General features: G+C 41.7%; 1 protein-coding gene across 4 annotated transcripts in view; it reads right to left on the bottom strand.

Moving 5' to 3' along the window:
• The window catches only part of Scyl2 (SCY1 like pseudokinase 2), a 49,449-nt gene that overhangs the window by 34,295 nt on the left and 1,502 nt on the right, over positions 1–13,652 (bottom strand). For 3 of the 4 annotated variants that reach the window (XM_048418167.3, XM_048418163.3, XM_048418166.3), the window contains exon 2: positions 5,991–6,195. In XM_048418167.3, coding sequence (XP_048274124.3) covers positions 5,991–6,167 — 177 coding nt within the window. In that variant the 5' untranslated portion in view covers positions 6,168–6,195. Of the gene's footprint in view, positions 1–5,990; positions 6,196–10,694; positions 10,841–13,652 lie in introns of all 4 variants that reach the window. The other variant, XM_048418164.3, reaches the window with a different exon arrangement.

Below are 13,652 nucleotides of genomic sequence, written 5' to 3'. Positions count from 1 at the left end.
GGGAGTAGCCAGTTCTTCACAGGTTCCCATCGAACGTTATTTCATAGTCATCCCATTAAAAAAGGACACTGGAGAATGAATGTTGTGCGAGGACACACAGCAAAGATGAAGAGTCAAGACTCAGCATCTGGTCTTTGGTTCTAGAGCAAACACAGCACCCTGCCTGCTCAGAAACAGCACAGGACAAACAAGGAGAATTTACGATGAATACCTTTGGGGTAGGTGTCAATGAAGTTGAGTGACAGCTTTACCTTTCATATACAGGTTGCATAACCCTATACAAAGACCATTGTTTGTGACCAGGGCTGTTCCTGACACAGACACAGGTTTACAAATGCATGAGCTCTCTTGTGGATGGGACACTGTTTCACGCACAGCCCGAAGATAATTCTTTAAACAGTATTTAAGGGCTTGTGTTTTGAATGCAATCTGCTACATGAAATCAGGTGTAGAATTTTCTACTTATACATCATGTCACTCAAATTGTTAGAGGTGGAGCATGCTGAGTGCAGGTTTTAGGTGAGGGATGCTGACACTATAAATACACATCTTACCTCTTGGAATATTAAGAAGTACAGCACAACCAGAAGGGAAAAGCCTCATATGTTACTAATCAAATCTAAAAACAAGTGACCTTGCAGTCCGGGTCCCTGCCTCACTGCTCACTTGCATTCATGTGAAAGTTTATTTTAGTAAGCGCTTCTATGACACCTTCTGTAAATGCATCTAATTTAAATGTGTTTTTCGCAGTATCTTTTAAAATCGGATCACATGGGACGGCTTTGGCACTCTTGTCATTTCAGCGCTCTTAAAGAGGACACTCCAGTTCACGAGGAAAGAGAACAATTCTATCTGAGGATCCTAAATGTACTGCTCTAGGTAAAAGATGACAGATTCCTCCTCCTAGACCGCAAGAGTTATCAACTATCTTTAAAATTTTCCCTCTTCAGTCAGTCAATTACAATTAATTTCAAAATTGTATTGCTAACCACTTCAAGCCTCTTGACGACTCTGTACATTAAAACTCTGTACTTTTAAACGCGTAAGAGTATATCAATATCATTTCCAACTCTAACTTGAAGATCTGAAGCCTAAAATGTTCCTAAACGTCCTTCTTCCACTGCCCTAATAGAGGCTTCCAGCAGAAGCTGCGGCCCAGGTTAAAGGTGTGCCTCCCCTCAAGATCTGAATCAAAGGAAGTTGTCTTCCGGCCTTGAGATCTGGACCTCACGTGTGTCCTTCCTTCATTTTGGATTACAGTTCATTCCAGTTATAGGCGAGTGGACAACCAAGAGCAGCCACGACAGTGGAAAGACTGTGACAGCCAATAGTAGCTGTGACACCAAGGAAAGTGTTCTCCAGACACAACAGGACGTGGCACTTGTGAACTCAGAGCCATTGTGACAGTGTGCACAAGACCTGTGCAAGCTAAGGCAGACAAAATCACAGCAGGAGGAGGGGAAAGTGGGCATCAAACCCTGCCACGCGCTGAGGTGTCAGTGGCACTGAAAGCTGCAGGCAGGGGAGTCAGTTTCCTTTAAGTGTGACTCCTGGGAGGTCAGCCACAGACAGGGCAGACCCCATGCCCAGACCAGCTGGGAAACTGGACTGAACGGAGAAAGAAAATAAAAATTTCAAAGTTGGGAGGGAAAAAATGGGAGGGGGGAGAGGATGGCTATGGGAGGAATTGAGGGAATAAATATATTCAAAATGCATTGTATGAAATTCTCATAGACTAAAAAAATATTTTTATAACACTATTTTCTTATTAACCTAACTTTAAATAAAAAAGGCTATAAAAATTATTTAAAAAATGGCCAAGTGTGGTAACATTCTACAATACTAGCACCCCAGAAGTTGAGGCAGGAGGACCTGATTTATAATTTTAAAGTTAGTTGCTTACTGTAAAGATAAAATCTGCCAAAAATGAAATAGTTCAAGGAATAAATCTAAATTATATACTGAAGTGTGAAACCATCTCAGAGCAAGCAAAGATGTTTGCTCAAACTCAAATGATTACCCCACCCGCCCAGGGTTTTCAAAATAGCCTTTCTCTATAAGGATCCTGGCTATCCTGGAACTTGCTGTTGGATCAGGCTAGCCTTGAACTCATGGAGATCCACCTGCCTCTGCCTCCTTGAAAGTATGCAGAGGTGGAGTGAGAGATGTCTCAGTGGATGAGACATTTGCTGCCAAGACTGAAATCCTAAGTCCCACATGGTAAAAGGAGAAAGTCAATTCCCTCAAGCTTCCCTCTGACTTTTACACACACACACACACACACACACACACACACACACACACACACAGAGTCTCTCTCTGAATATAATTTTAAAATGTTAAGTAAAAGTTAGATATATAAATAAAACAAAAACCATCTCATGTTTTAATTACTTAAATTGGGAGCCTTGGAAGTTATAATCCTAACACATAAAGCAATAGTATACCAATTTTAAAGGATGTATGTGTATGGTAAACTTTTCTCATTTATACAGTTTGATCCAAAAAATTTCATTCTTTATTGTTTTTTTAAAGTATAATTCAAAAATCAGAAACGCCAATGAAATAAAAAAAATTGTTCCAGAACAGAAAACCTCTCAAATATTCAAATATTCTCTTTAGAGTATGTAACATGCTTGAAAAGACTACCCATGTCCAGATAATCATTTTAACCCTAAACATGAAATTCTAGAGACTCAGTTATGGAACTATGCAGAGTCTCAAGGAGATAAACCCTATGCCTGAAGTTTAGGAGGGAAGAAAAACTTCACTGAATTTTCAAAACTTAGATATACTCCATCCAAATATTTGAAACTGCAAAGAATAACTGTAATAAGATTGGTAGAGTGTGATCTTGTTGGAAGAAATGTGTCACTGTGGACACAGGCTTTTAAGGTCTCATATGTGCTCAAGCTACACCAAGTGTCTCAGTTCACTTCCTGTTGCCTTTGGATCAAGTTGTAATAACTCTCAGGTCCTTCTCTAAGACCATGTCTGTCTACATGTTGCCTTGTTTCCTGCCATGATAATAGACTGAATCTCTGAACTCTAAGTGAGCCACCCCAATTAAATGCTTTCCTTTATAGGTGTTATCATGATCATGGTCTTTTCACAGCAATAGAAACTCCAACTAAGACAACATCCAAGAACAATCCAACCATTCCTAGGTACAGAAAAACTGCTAAACCCCATATGACAACATACACCAAAATAATCCCAGCACTAGCAAGGCTGAGGGAGAAGTACTACAGGTTGACAACCATGTGGCTGCAAAAACCAAAGAAAAAAATTCAAAACTATATCTTTATTTTAGTTTTTGTTTGTTTTATTGGTCTTTTGCATATTCTGTCTGATTTTTGTGGGGTTTGTTGCTGTTGTTGTTTAAGACAGGGAACATAAGTTGGGTGGGTAGAAAGGATCTGGGTGGGGGGGGGTAATGATCAAAATAGTATATGAAAAACATTAACTAAAAAAGAACAAAAACTATGTCCACCAAGCACCCTGGTTTATCCAGTTACTTCCCACTTCCCACAGCAATACATTTAAGGACAGAACAGCCTCTTGGGAGAAGCCAGCTCACAATTTCAGTCAACAGCCGACAACAGGCTGTGGCCAGCATTTGTGCCTGACTCTCCTGCTCTATGACCAACAGTATAAACCTCCACCTTACCTACCATGGTATTTTAACATGTGGACCTCTGACATCAGTGCCAGCCCCTACAACTCTCTGGTCAGGCATAAAGACACCAATTTACCTCCAGAGCTTTAACAGGAATGTGTTCTGTAAGTGTGGTGTGGAATTTCACCATTCATAGTCAGTGTGGAGCAGTGTGTTAGTCATTGAGCACGTGACCATGCCCCCTACATTACACTGACTGACAGTCTCAACGTTGCCATAGTTTATTAATAACACACTGTGATATTCGTAGAATGAACAAGTCAGTATTTCTTAGTCATTCAGCAATGTATGGCTGAAAATGACAACAGAAGCAATCTCTACTAATGCTATAGCAGGGTATCCTTTTACAGTGTCATTAACCATTTCTCACCTAGTCCATACTTAGTCACCACTCACTTTTTAGACAGACTTAGCTGAAAGAGAAGACAAGGTTCAAAATTGACAATTTAAATCAACCATCATTTAAGACAAAGATCAACTTTGGATCTCAATAGATTTCCAACCAAAGGGCAATAAAAACAAGAAAATCGTATTTCTACAGAATTTCAAACCTGGATTTTTCTTTTGTTTTTCAAAGCAGGGTTTGTCTGTGTAGCCCTGGTTGACCTGGAACTCGCTCTGTAGACCATCAGACTGGCCTCATAGTCAGAGATCCACCTGTCTCTGCCTCCCAAGTCCTGGGATTAAGGGCGTGCGCCACCACCAGCCGACTAAACCTGGATATTTCTAACCTTGACAATTCTGCTAACATTAGAATTGCTAACATAGAAACTGCTAACAAACTGCAACACTAACTGGCTAGTGAGATGTGGGTGAAGGCAGTCGCCAACACCCTGACGGTCTGACTTCCAGCCCCAGGGCCCACGAGGCAGCAGGAAAGAGCCATCAAATCCATGCCAGCCTCCACCACAGACACACAACTCTACATGTGAAAAGAACGTTACTCATATTCTCAAAATTTTAACACAAGCTGGAGAGACGGCTCAGTGTTTGACAGCACATACTGCTTGCTCATCCAGAGGACCCTAATTCAGTTCCAGCACCCACACAAGGTGGCTCACAAGCACTTGTAACTCCAGTTCCAGAGGATCTGTGGCCTCTGGCCTCTAAAGGTCTATGCATTCATGTGCACAGCCCCCAATTCCCAAATACACTTAATTGACTAATTAATTAATCATCCTTTACATTTCTTAAGCCAATTTTTTCAATGTAACTCATTCAACTCCACTAAAAATAGTTAATTTGAAAAAGTTTTAAAAACAATAAAATAAATATACCAAATATACAACTTACTATATCCCATAACTGTACCTCTCTGGTGGTGCTAAAAGCTATCAGGTTTAGTAACACACCAAAATAAATAAATATGAATAAACAAAATAAAAAAATTAGAGAAACCTATTTTCTATAATTCTATAGACTAAAAGATCAAATAACAGCAACTGTGTTGAAGTACAATTCACTGGTTAAAGTCCTTGCTAGGCACCTCTGAAACCTATGTTCAATTTTCTAGAGCTATTATACAACAAAAGTACCAAATAAGGCATACTTAAAGCTGGCAAAAATTTACTAGGATATTTCACCAGTAACTATTGACAAATATTAAAACAAAATCTACAGACTGAGAATTTTTATCCTAAAACATAATACTTCACTGACTATTACCTGCTAGTATGCTGACATGGTACTTTATTACTCAAACAGATGCAAATTTCAAGATGATATGTCAAAGGATGACTCTGCAGCCAGGAGATACAGCAGGTATTTAAAAGCACTTACTTTCATTCCATAAACAAAGTGAGACCTACAGAGTCCATTAAAGGTCTGGAACGATGGCTCCGAGTTTGCACAAGTGCTTGCTATGCAAACATGAGGATCTACGTCTTACAGCCCCAGCACCCACAGAAACATACCCGCCAGGAGGAGACAAGCGGATTCGTGCCCGGAGATCACTGGGCAGCCAGTCTAGACAATCCGTGAGCACCAGGTCTGTAAAGAATGACTGAAGTAGACATCCCAACGTTGACCTTCAGCTTCCGTACACACACTCACCAAAACTGGACACGCCAAACCGACACACCAACAATTTATTCAAAAACACTGGCGCTTACTCTTATAGTCCCCACGTGGTGAGTAGAGACAGGACACTCGAGTTCAAGGGCAACCATAACTACACAGCTGGAGGATGAGGACAGCCTGAGCTAACGTGTCCCAGGGAAATCCACTAAGGAACTTCTTAACAGAAAAGCAAATTCACTCTGTAGTATAGTATCTGGCATCACTACTTTTCCAAGTTACATTAGTGACTAACCTGCTTTGTAGACTTCTTAGTGCCGTGAAAAATCTTCCACGCCAGCCCATTGCCGCCACTGGCAATGTGCCGACCGACATCAAACTCCCTAGTGACAGGGTTCCCCATGACGGCACTTGTGACGTCAGCGGTCACTTTTGTAACGGTGCTCTTCAGCTTATTCAGCATGGACTCCATGGTTGCAGTACTTGGTGGTTCAAGTTACCTAGAAACACACAAGGATACAGAAAAACTGAATGGTTTTTACTTGACTTGGGCACACATTCATAGTAAGTTTTAAAAATGTACCCCTTCCCAAAAAGACTAAAATAACACGATATCAAAGTTGACTTTTTTTATCTTCAGAAAAATGTAACTATGAGTAGAAATTTTAGTCCAGAACATACTCATCATGGTAAAAACAAAATAAAAAGCTTAAAGCACCCAATGCCTTACTCAGCAACAAACCCTAACTTTTATATCCATACACACGCACACACATAGAACACTACTGAAGTTAGTGTCACTACTGCACCCTGAAAAGACCTGAGAACAAATTCTAAAAGCAGCATAGTGCTTGGTACAGTGATGGGTACCCATAGTCCAGTTACCCACGACACTGAGTCAGGAGGACCCTTTAGTCTATGAGTTCAAAAACTCAACTTAAGCAGCAGCATTAATTTGAAATCATCTTAAAAAAAAAAAAGGAAACAACATCCATGTCTGCGGCTCACACCTATAAAACACATTCTTGGAAGGCTAGGGTAGGAGAGCCACTGAACGTGGAAGCCGATGTGGCCTCAGGGAGACATGTCTCTGAAGAGGAAGAGGAGAGCAATGATGAGGAGCAGGAACAGGAACAGCAAAACGTTGAAAGCAGCGGGGAAAATTAAAACAGGAAAGAAATGTACAAAAGCTAGGGAGATGGGTAAACCAAGAACTCATATGTGAGGACAGCTACACCAGAGCAAGCACCCCTAGGAGAGACAGAGATAGGATGATACCCAGGGGCTCTGGGCCAGCTAACTTGGCACACTGTGAACAGAGACTAGAACCAGCAACTGAGGCTGTCCTCTGACCACCACAGGCAGGCCATGGCTGGCCTCCTCACTTTCTCCATAATACTCACACCTCCTCCCTCCCTCTTTCTTGCAAGCCACACACAAATAGATAGCATGAGCTCATAAAATGTGCTTAAAAATTGATGAGGATTTGATATAATTTGGTGTTTGTGATGATCATTTATTAGTAACTGTTTAGTAAACAATCATCAGTAACTTTTTGCTAATGATTAGCAATTGTTATGTTTAACTCTTCTCATTTAAAACTGGTATCTGCTGTCTATGGTAATTCACTTCAGACTGGAGCACTCCTGTGTCTATAGTTAGAGGAAAATTGTTCAGAATCCATAGGCCTAGACATTTCAGAATAGAGGTTTCTAACCTAAAGTCAGAGGAAGAATTCAGAGAGAGCCGGACACGACAATGAATGCCTGTATTCCCAGAACTTGAGAGGCAGAGGAAGGTGGACCTCTGTAAGTCTGAGCCAGCCTGGTCTACATTGAGAGCTTGAGGGCTACAGAGCTACAGAGATCCTGTCTCAAAAGAGAAAAAGAAAAAGATAAAGGAAAAGGAATTCAGAGACAATTGGAGGCTTCATGAGACCCCACATTAGATTCTGTTCATTTGAGCACTGAGAGAGTCCTCAGCATAGCTTTTTAAAGCTACTTAAAAACTGCTTCAAATTCAGTTTCCTTTCTAGCCCATGTATTTTATTCTGTATATCACTATTACAGCTGATTACAATGAAAGAAAAAAGAAAGAATGAATCTGCCCTCTTAATTTCCAGCACCACACAGACAGCATAGACTTGTGGTGTCAAAATTTAAAGATGGAAAAAATATTTCAAAAAATAATATGTAGTTGTTTTTCAAATCTCATCAAACTATACAAAGTTCCAAGGAATTCCATAAACCACAGAAAAGGACAAACACAAAGAAAAAACATCCCTAAAACTATCACACTGAGTAACTCAAAACCAGGGAGTAAGTCTTAAAAGTATCCACAGAAGAGTCGCTCACAGACAGAGCAAAGACAGCACATGTCTCAGACAGCACACCACAAACCCTGGATGGACGGGATAACTGGATGAGGTCTGTCAAGTGCTGACAGTCTACAGGGGCTAGAGAGATGGCTCAGATGGCTGTAGCTCCTCCAGAGGACCTGGGTCAGTATCCAGCACCCACTTGGTGGCTCACAATCATCCTTAACTCCAGTTCCAAGAGACCCAACAATCTCTTCTGAACCTGTGGCCACCAGTCAGGTTTATGGTGTACATACACACACTCAGGCAAAACACTCACATAAAACAAAATAATCTTATTTAAAAGAAAAAAGTAATAGCCACAAACTACATAGGTTAGGAGAAAATCAAAAATCTAAGTGAAATAAAGACATCCAGGAAAAATAAATTTTAAATTGTAATGAAGAGGTAGCAATATCAAACTACTTAAAAAGGAAGATTCAGCCATAAGCTGCTTAGAGAAAAATGCACTAAAGATACAAAGGTGTGTGAGAATTTAACAAAATAGCGTATACTAATACAGGTACAACAGACTGTAAAACAAACAGGACACTTTACAGTAACAAAGCAATCAATTCATCATCCATTGTGTCTAGATACCCAACAAGCCAGCTTTGAAACAGATGCAGCAAAACGGACAGAAGTAAAAGAAAACACCACCAACTCTGTGGGAGACATCAAGCGTTCTTAAGCCTGGCCTTGAGGCACAGGCTGTAAGCACAGCTACCCAGAAGGCTACGGGAGAGGAGCACAGGTTCAAGGCTACTCTGGGGAACTTAGTGGGAACCAACCTCAAATTAAAATGGAAGAAGAGAGTTTCAGATACATCCCAAAAGCAAAATGCTTATTTAACATGTGGAAGGCCCTAGATTATTCTATCCTAGTAACACACACACACACAAGGGTGGTCTAGCTCAGTAACAGACCAGATAAAGAGAAACATCACACTGTTAACTGTGTAACGCATGGCTAAACATAGAGCTGAGTGGCAGCACCTGTACCTATGCCCAAGGCCTTGAGTTCAGTCTCTAGTTCCACACACACACAAAAACCTACATATATATATATATATGTATGTATATATAGGTCCTGCACATCTCTGTGATATTTACATAAACACCTTGGTTTTGATTAAATAAAGCACAGAAATATAGAAATTAAATTTTTCCACTATTTCAGCTCTTAGAATCTTCAGATGCCACCAACCTAAAAACATACAAAATTTAATGAATATATAAGCAAAATATTTGAAACCACTGGAGTAAGGCAGCATTTGCCCATATTCTGCTTGCTGTTAGTTAAACTTATGCAAATATAACCTACTTTCTGCTATTAAAGATTTGAAAAATCTAAGTGGTAATAGTCCCACTGCCCCTAACGCAATGCTGCATTTTGTAAAGAGTTAGAAAACGTTGCTGTTGGCATGACAAAAACACTTATTTGCTGTGCCAAGTTGCTCTCTGTGAACATCACCTGCTGCTGACTTTGACAAGGTATAAGGATACAAAACCCTATTCCAAGTCAACCTCCACACCCTTCCAGCCCAGCCAGACCACTCTACACCGCATGCTCTGCCCATCACTACGCAGGCCCACGGCAGAGCCTTTCAGCAGACTGCTGAGTGGACGGACCTGCCGCTTTAGCGCAGGGCCTTCTGTGATGGGTCCTGAAGAATGACGAGACAAAAGTCAATTCGTGCTGGGGTAAAGGATTCCCGGGCTGGAACTTTGAGCAGAGGCAATGCTATCAGGAACACCCTGCCCTTGGTGGAGTGGGATCTTCTGTTTGACACCCACTTTGGGGCCCTTATCCTTTTCCTCCCACAACATGGGTCAAATGTATTCTCTATCACATGAGGAGAGTGCTAATAATGTCGTTCATTCTTGAGCATCCCCATAAATGTTCACATTTCATTTCAAATGAGAAAAAAAAAGAGCACTTGCTGCTCTTGCAGAGAACCCACATGGTAGCTCACAGCCATCTATAATTCCGGATTCTACTACCCTTCTCTCTCCCTCATGGACACCAGACACATGACGTCTAAACACACAAGCAGAAAAATACTCATATACATAAAATAAAAATAAATCTAAAAACCTAAAAAAAAAAGATGAACTCAAAAATGTTGTTAGGTGGAAACAGGAAAAAGGAACAGAATATTAAAGAAGGGATTACTGTGTGACGTGATACAGAAAAGATTATAATATACACTGAAAATGGTAAAAATATTTATGATGAAACAAAAAGACAGTTTCAGAACTGATGTTCAAATCTGAGATACCTATTGAGCATCCAAAGGGAAGCAGCACTAATTACACAGGTGGGAGACATGGACACTAATCAGTTTGCTATTACTGAAAACCCCTGATTGTGCCTGACATCCTTGTAAGAAACCGAGGGAAGGGAAATAAAGGGAAACAAACTAGAAAGGCTTTATTCTTCGGGCAAGTGATAGTGTTACAAGAGCACAGTACTAGGGACGGAAGAGCAGTGTTGAAGATGCTCATGTTTAAGGAGCATGGCCAGGAATCGAAAGGGGGAGGATGGAGGAGTGAAACAAAGCCGTTCAGACAACGGCAGGAAGAAAATATGGCAGACGACACCAGCAATCCAGATTACCCAGAGCGATGAGCGTGCACTCACCGGGCTGAAGAAGTCACAGAAGGCTTCCTGGCATTGAGTAGATGACTAATCAGTTCGTGGAACAGAATGGAAGCCAGACTCGGGTGGAGGCTGGGAGCATGGAAGACTGGGGAGAACTTCAACGATATCCAGAGACGATAAACAATCTAGAAAGCGAAAAGCTAAGAACACCTAGGAAGGCTTTGTGGACACAGAGACACAGACGGCTAGCTACGTAGAAATGTGTTTTATAATTATGAAATACCTATGTTATGCAATTTCGTTACACTTCGCATTTCAAATTGTTGAATTAAGGAAACAGCAGCGAGGGAGGAGATCAAAGCAAAGATAAACAAGTTCTCCTTAGAGCACAGGAACAGCGACTTCACAAAGGGACAGGACAAAGCTGGGGCTCCCTCTCTTCACCTTCACCGCGTTTCAAAATCCAAGAGTGGAGGGAACCATTCAGTAAGCCACGACGTGTATAGCAGCTGTTTTTAGCAGACAAGGAACTCAGTTTGGATTCGTATTGTCCTCTTTTCTGGTTGTTTGCCTTTTAAACTACGGCTATCCTAGTCAAGAGCTGCAACACCACCGCTACCAGCAGCGGCTAGGCCGCACATGAGAGCTGTTCCCTCAGGCACCTGGAATTCAACCATCTCTCCTACTTAAAGAAAGCTCAGTGAACACACGTGAAGGCAACTTCAGTCTTGCTTCACGACCATTTCACTCTACCATCTGGCTCAGCATTCATCTGGTGTTCAAAGGAACCAACAGGTGAATCTGTCGTAATATTAGATTGTACAGATACCTGGCAAAAGGGGGTAGCATGTTACATGGGTAATTAATTGATCATGAACACTAGATACAAACAAAAAATGCAATATGTAAAATTACATTTATGCTCAAAAAAACTCTTAAATCTCAAATAATTAGAGTCATTTATTGTCCACCAATATTAAAAACTTGCATTAGCTTGCATTTTGTCCAAGGTATAATAAAAACGTTACTTAAAATACATTTGACAATTAAAATACTTACATCTACACAGTATCAGGAGATAAAAGAAAGAAAAGGAGAGGGGAGGAGCAGACAGAAGAAGAGATGAGAAAGAAATCCATCATGTCCAGTGGCAGAATTAGGAGTTAAGGACCCGCCTCAGCTACACAGGGGTTAAAGCTCAGAGCCAGTCTGGTCTACATTAGTCCCAACTTAAAAACCTAGGGCGGCTAAGATAGCAAAACAAGTAAAAGTACTTACTGCCAAACTTGATGACCCAAGTTCCACCCTAGGACCCCATGGTGGAAGAAAAGGCCCTGCTGTGGGATTGTCCTCTGACCTCAACATGCATGCCATAGCACAAGTACCCTCACGAGCGCACATCAAATAAATGCAATTTAAAAAAAAATGATGCATAAACTTAAAAGAGGATGGGGGGACAGAGAGGGAAGAAAAAAGGAAAGGAAGGGGAAGAAGGGAAGCAACATAGAGAAGACAGGAAGGGAGGGAGGGAAAGAAGGAGAAGGGAAGAGAAGAAAACAGAAGGAACGAAAGGGAAATCCAAGTGTAGCTGAGCCCAACATGTGAAAATGAACTCACGAAACACGAGCTGCACGAGACAAAGCTTCCTGGCTGGGAAACCACAGGCCTATGGACCGTCCTGACCTAAGGACAGAATCTGTGAACCGCTATGCGTGCACTGCAGTCAGTGTCCAAGAATTGGGTGCTTTATGCGTACGCTACCCAACAGCAAGGACACTGCAGTCCAGTCCTCATATCTGTGCAATGGTCACTACTGCTTGTCAACACGGCTGGGGCTGGGATCAACTAAGGGACACACCTTTGGTAGGGGGGGGCGCTTTCTTGGAAGAATTAACTGAGGGATGAAGACTGCCCCCTAGAGTAGGCAACTCCTTCCAGGGGCAGCCCTGATAGAGATGTGAGGACTTCCACCTGCCTGCGCTCAGTCCTTGCAGGGGACTGACTCTACCCTGCTGCTGTCACTGCTGTTGCTGTCCTTGCTGACAGCAGAACCCAGCTTCTTCAGCCTCCCAACACAGACTGAAGACAAGCAGCTCTCCAGGAATACGCCAAACCTTCTACATCAGACTGGGCCTACGGAGACAGGTGGCCTTGGGACCGAACAGCTACCAGGTGAGCCACTCCAGCATGCAGAGGGCCAATGATGGCCTGACCCGCTTCTACTGTGGAAGCCAACCTAACAGTCCTCTTTAATAGACTGTGGTTCTATCTATTTTAAGAGAGCCCCAACTAATACATTAGTCTACCTAACATAATTTCTAACCTACAAAAAGGGAGGGGAAGTCACCCAGACTTCCAAGCGATTGCTGTAGGAATTAAAGATGATGGATACATCTAGAATACTTAGTACATTTCTAGGGCATTTGATAAGCACTCAACGAATTCAGTCACTTAAACATTTACCCAGTATCAGGAGATGAGGGACACAGCTACAACCTGCAGTGGCGTTCTGAGAACACCTAATGAGGGGAAGTTACCCTGATCAAACAAGTCGGAAGTGAACAGTATGATAAACAAGCATTAACAAGAAGCAAAGGAAAGAAGAGCATTTCCAGACTCTCGTGGACACTTCCAGGAAGCATAACCCATAGCCATGTACCTGAAGGAGGAACAGAAAGAAGACAGTAGACTCGGGGGCAAGGGGAGGAAAGGAATGCCAAAAGCCCTGGAGAGATGAAGCTGAAGGAGCATACAGAGGGGACAACTGAGCAGGGCTCTACAGAGCGGGCTAAAATGTTCAATTCATCCTAGAACCAATGAGAAGAAGAACCAATGACCGGATCTTTATTTTGAAAATATCAATTCTAGACTAGAAACTCTGGGAGTTAACAACTCTAGATGCGAGAGACTTAATGAAGCGGTAGAGAAAAAAACGGTGGCTGGAACGAGAAGGTAATGCTGAAGATAAAGAAAATCAGGACGCAAGAAATATTTAAA

This window comes from Myodes glareolus, chromosome 26, assembly GCF_982192425.1.
Source record: "Myodes glareolus chromosome 26, mMyoGla1.1, whole genome shotgun sequence".
NCBI lineage: Eukaryota > Metazoa > Chordata > Mammalia > Rodentia > Cricetidae > Myodes > Myodes glareolus.
Note: the sequence above shows the minus strand (reverse complement) of the source record. Positions and strands in the feature narration are given on the sequence as shown.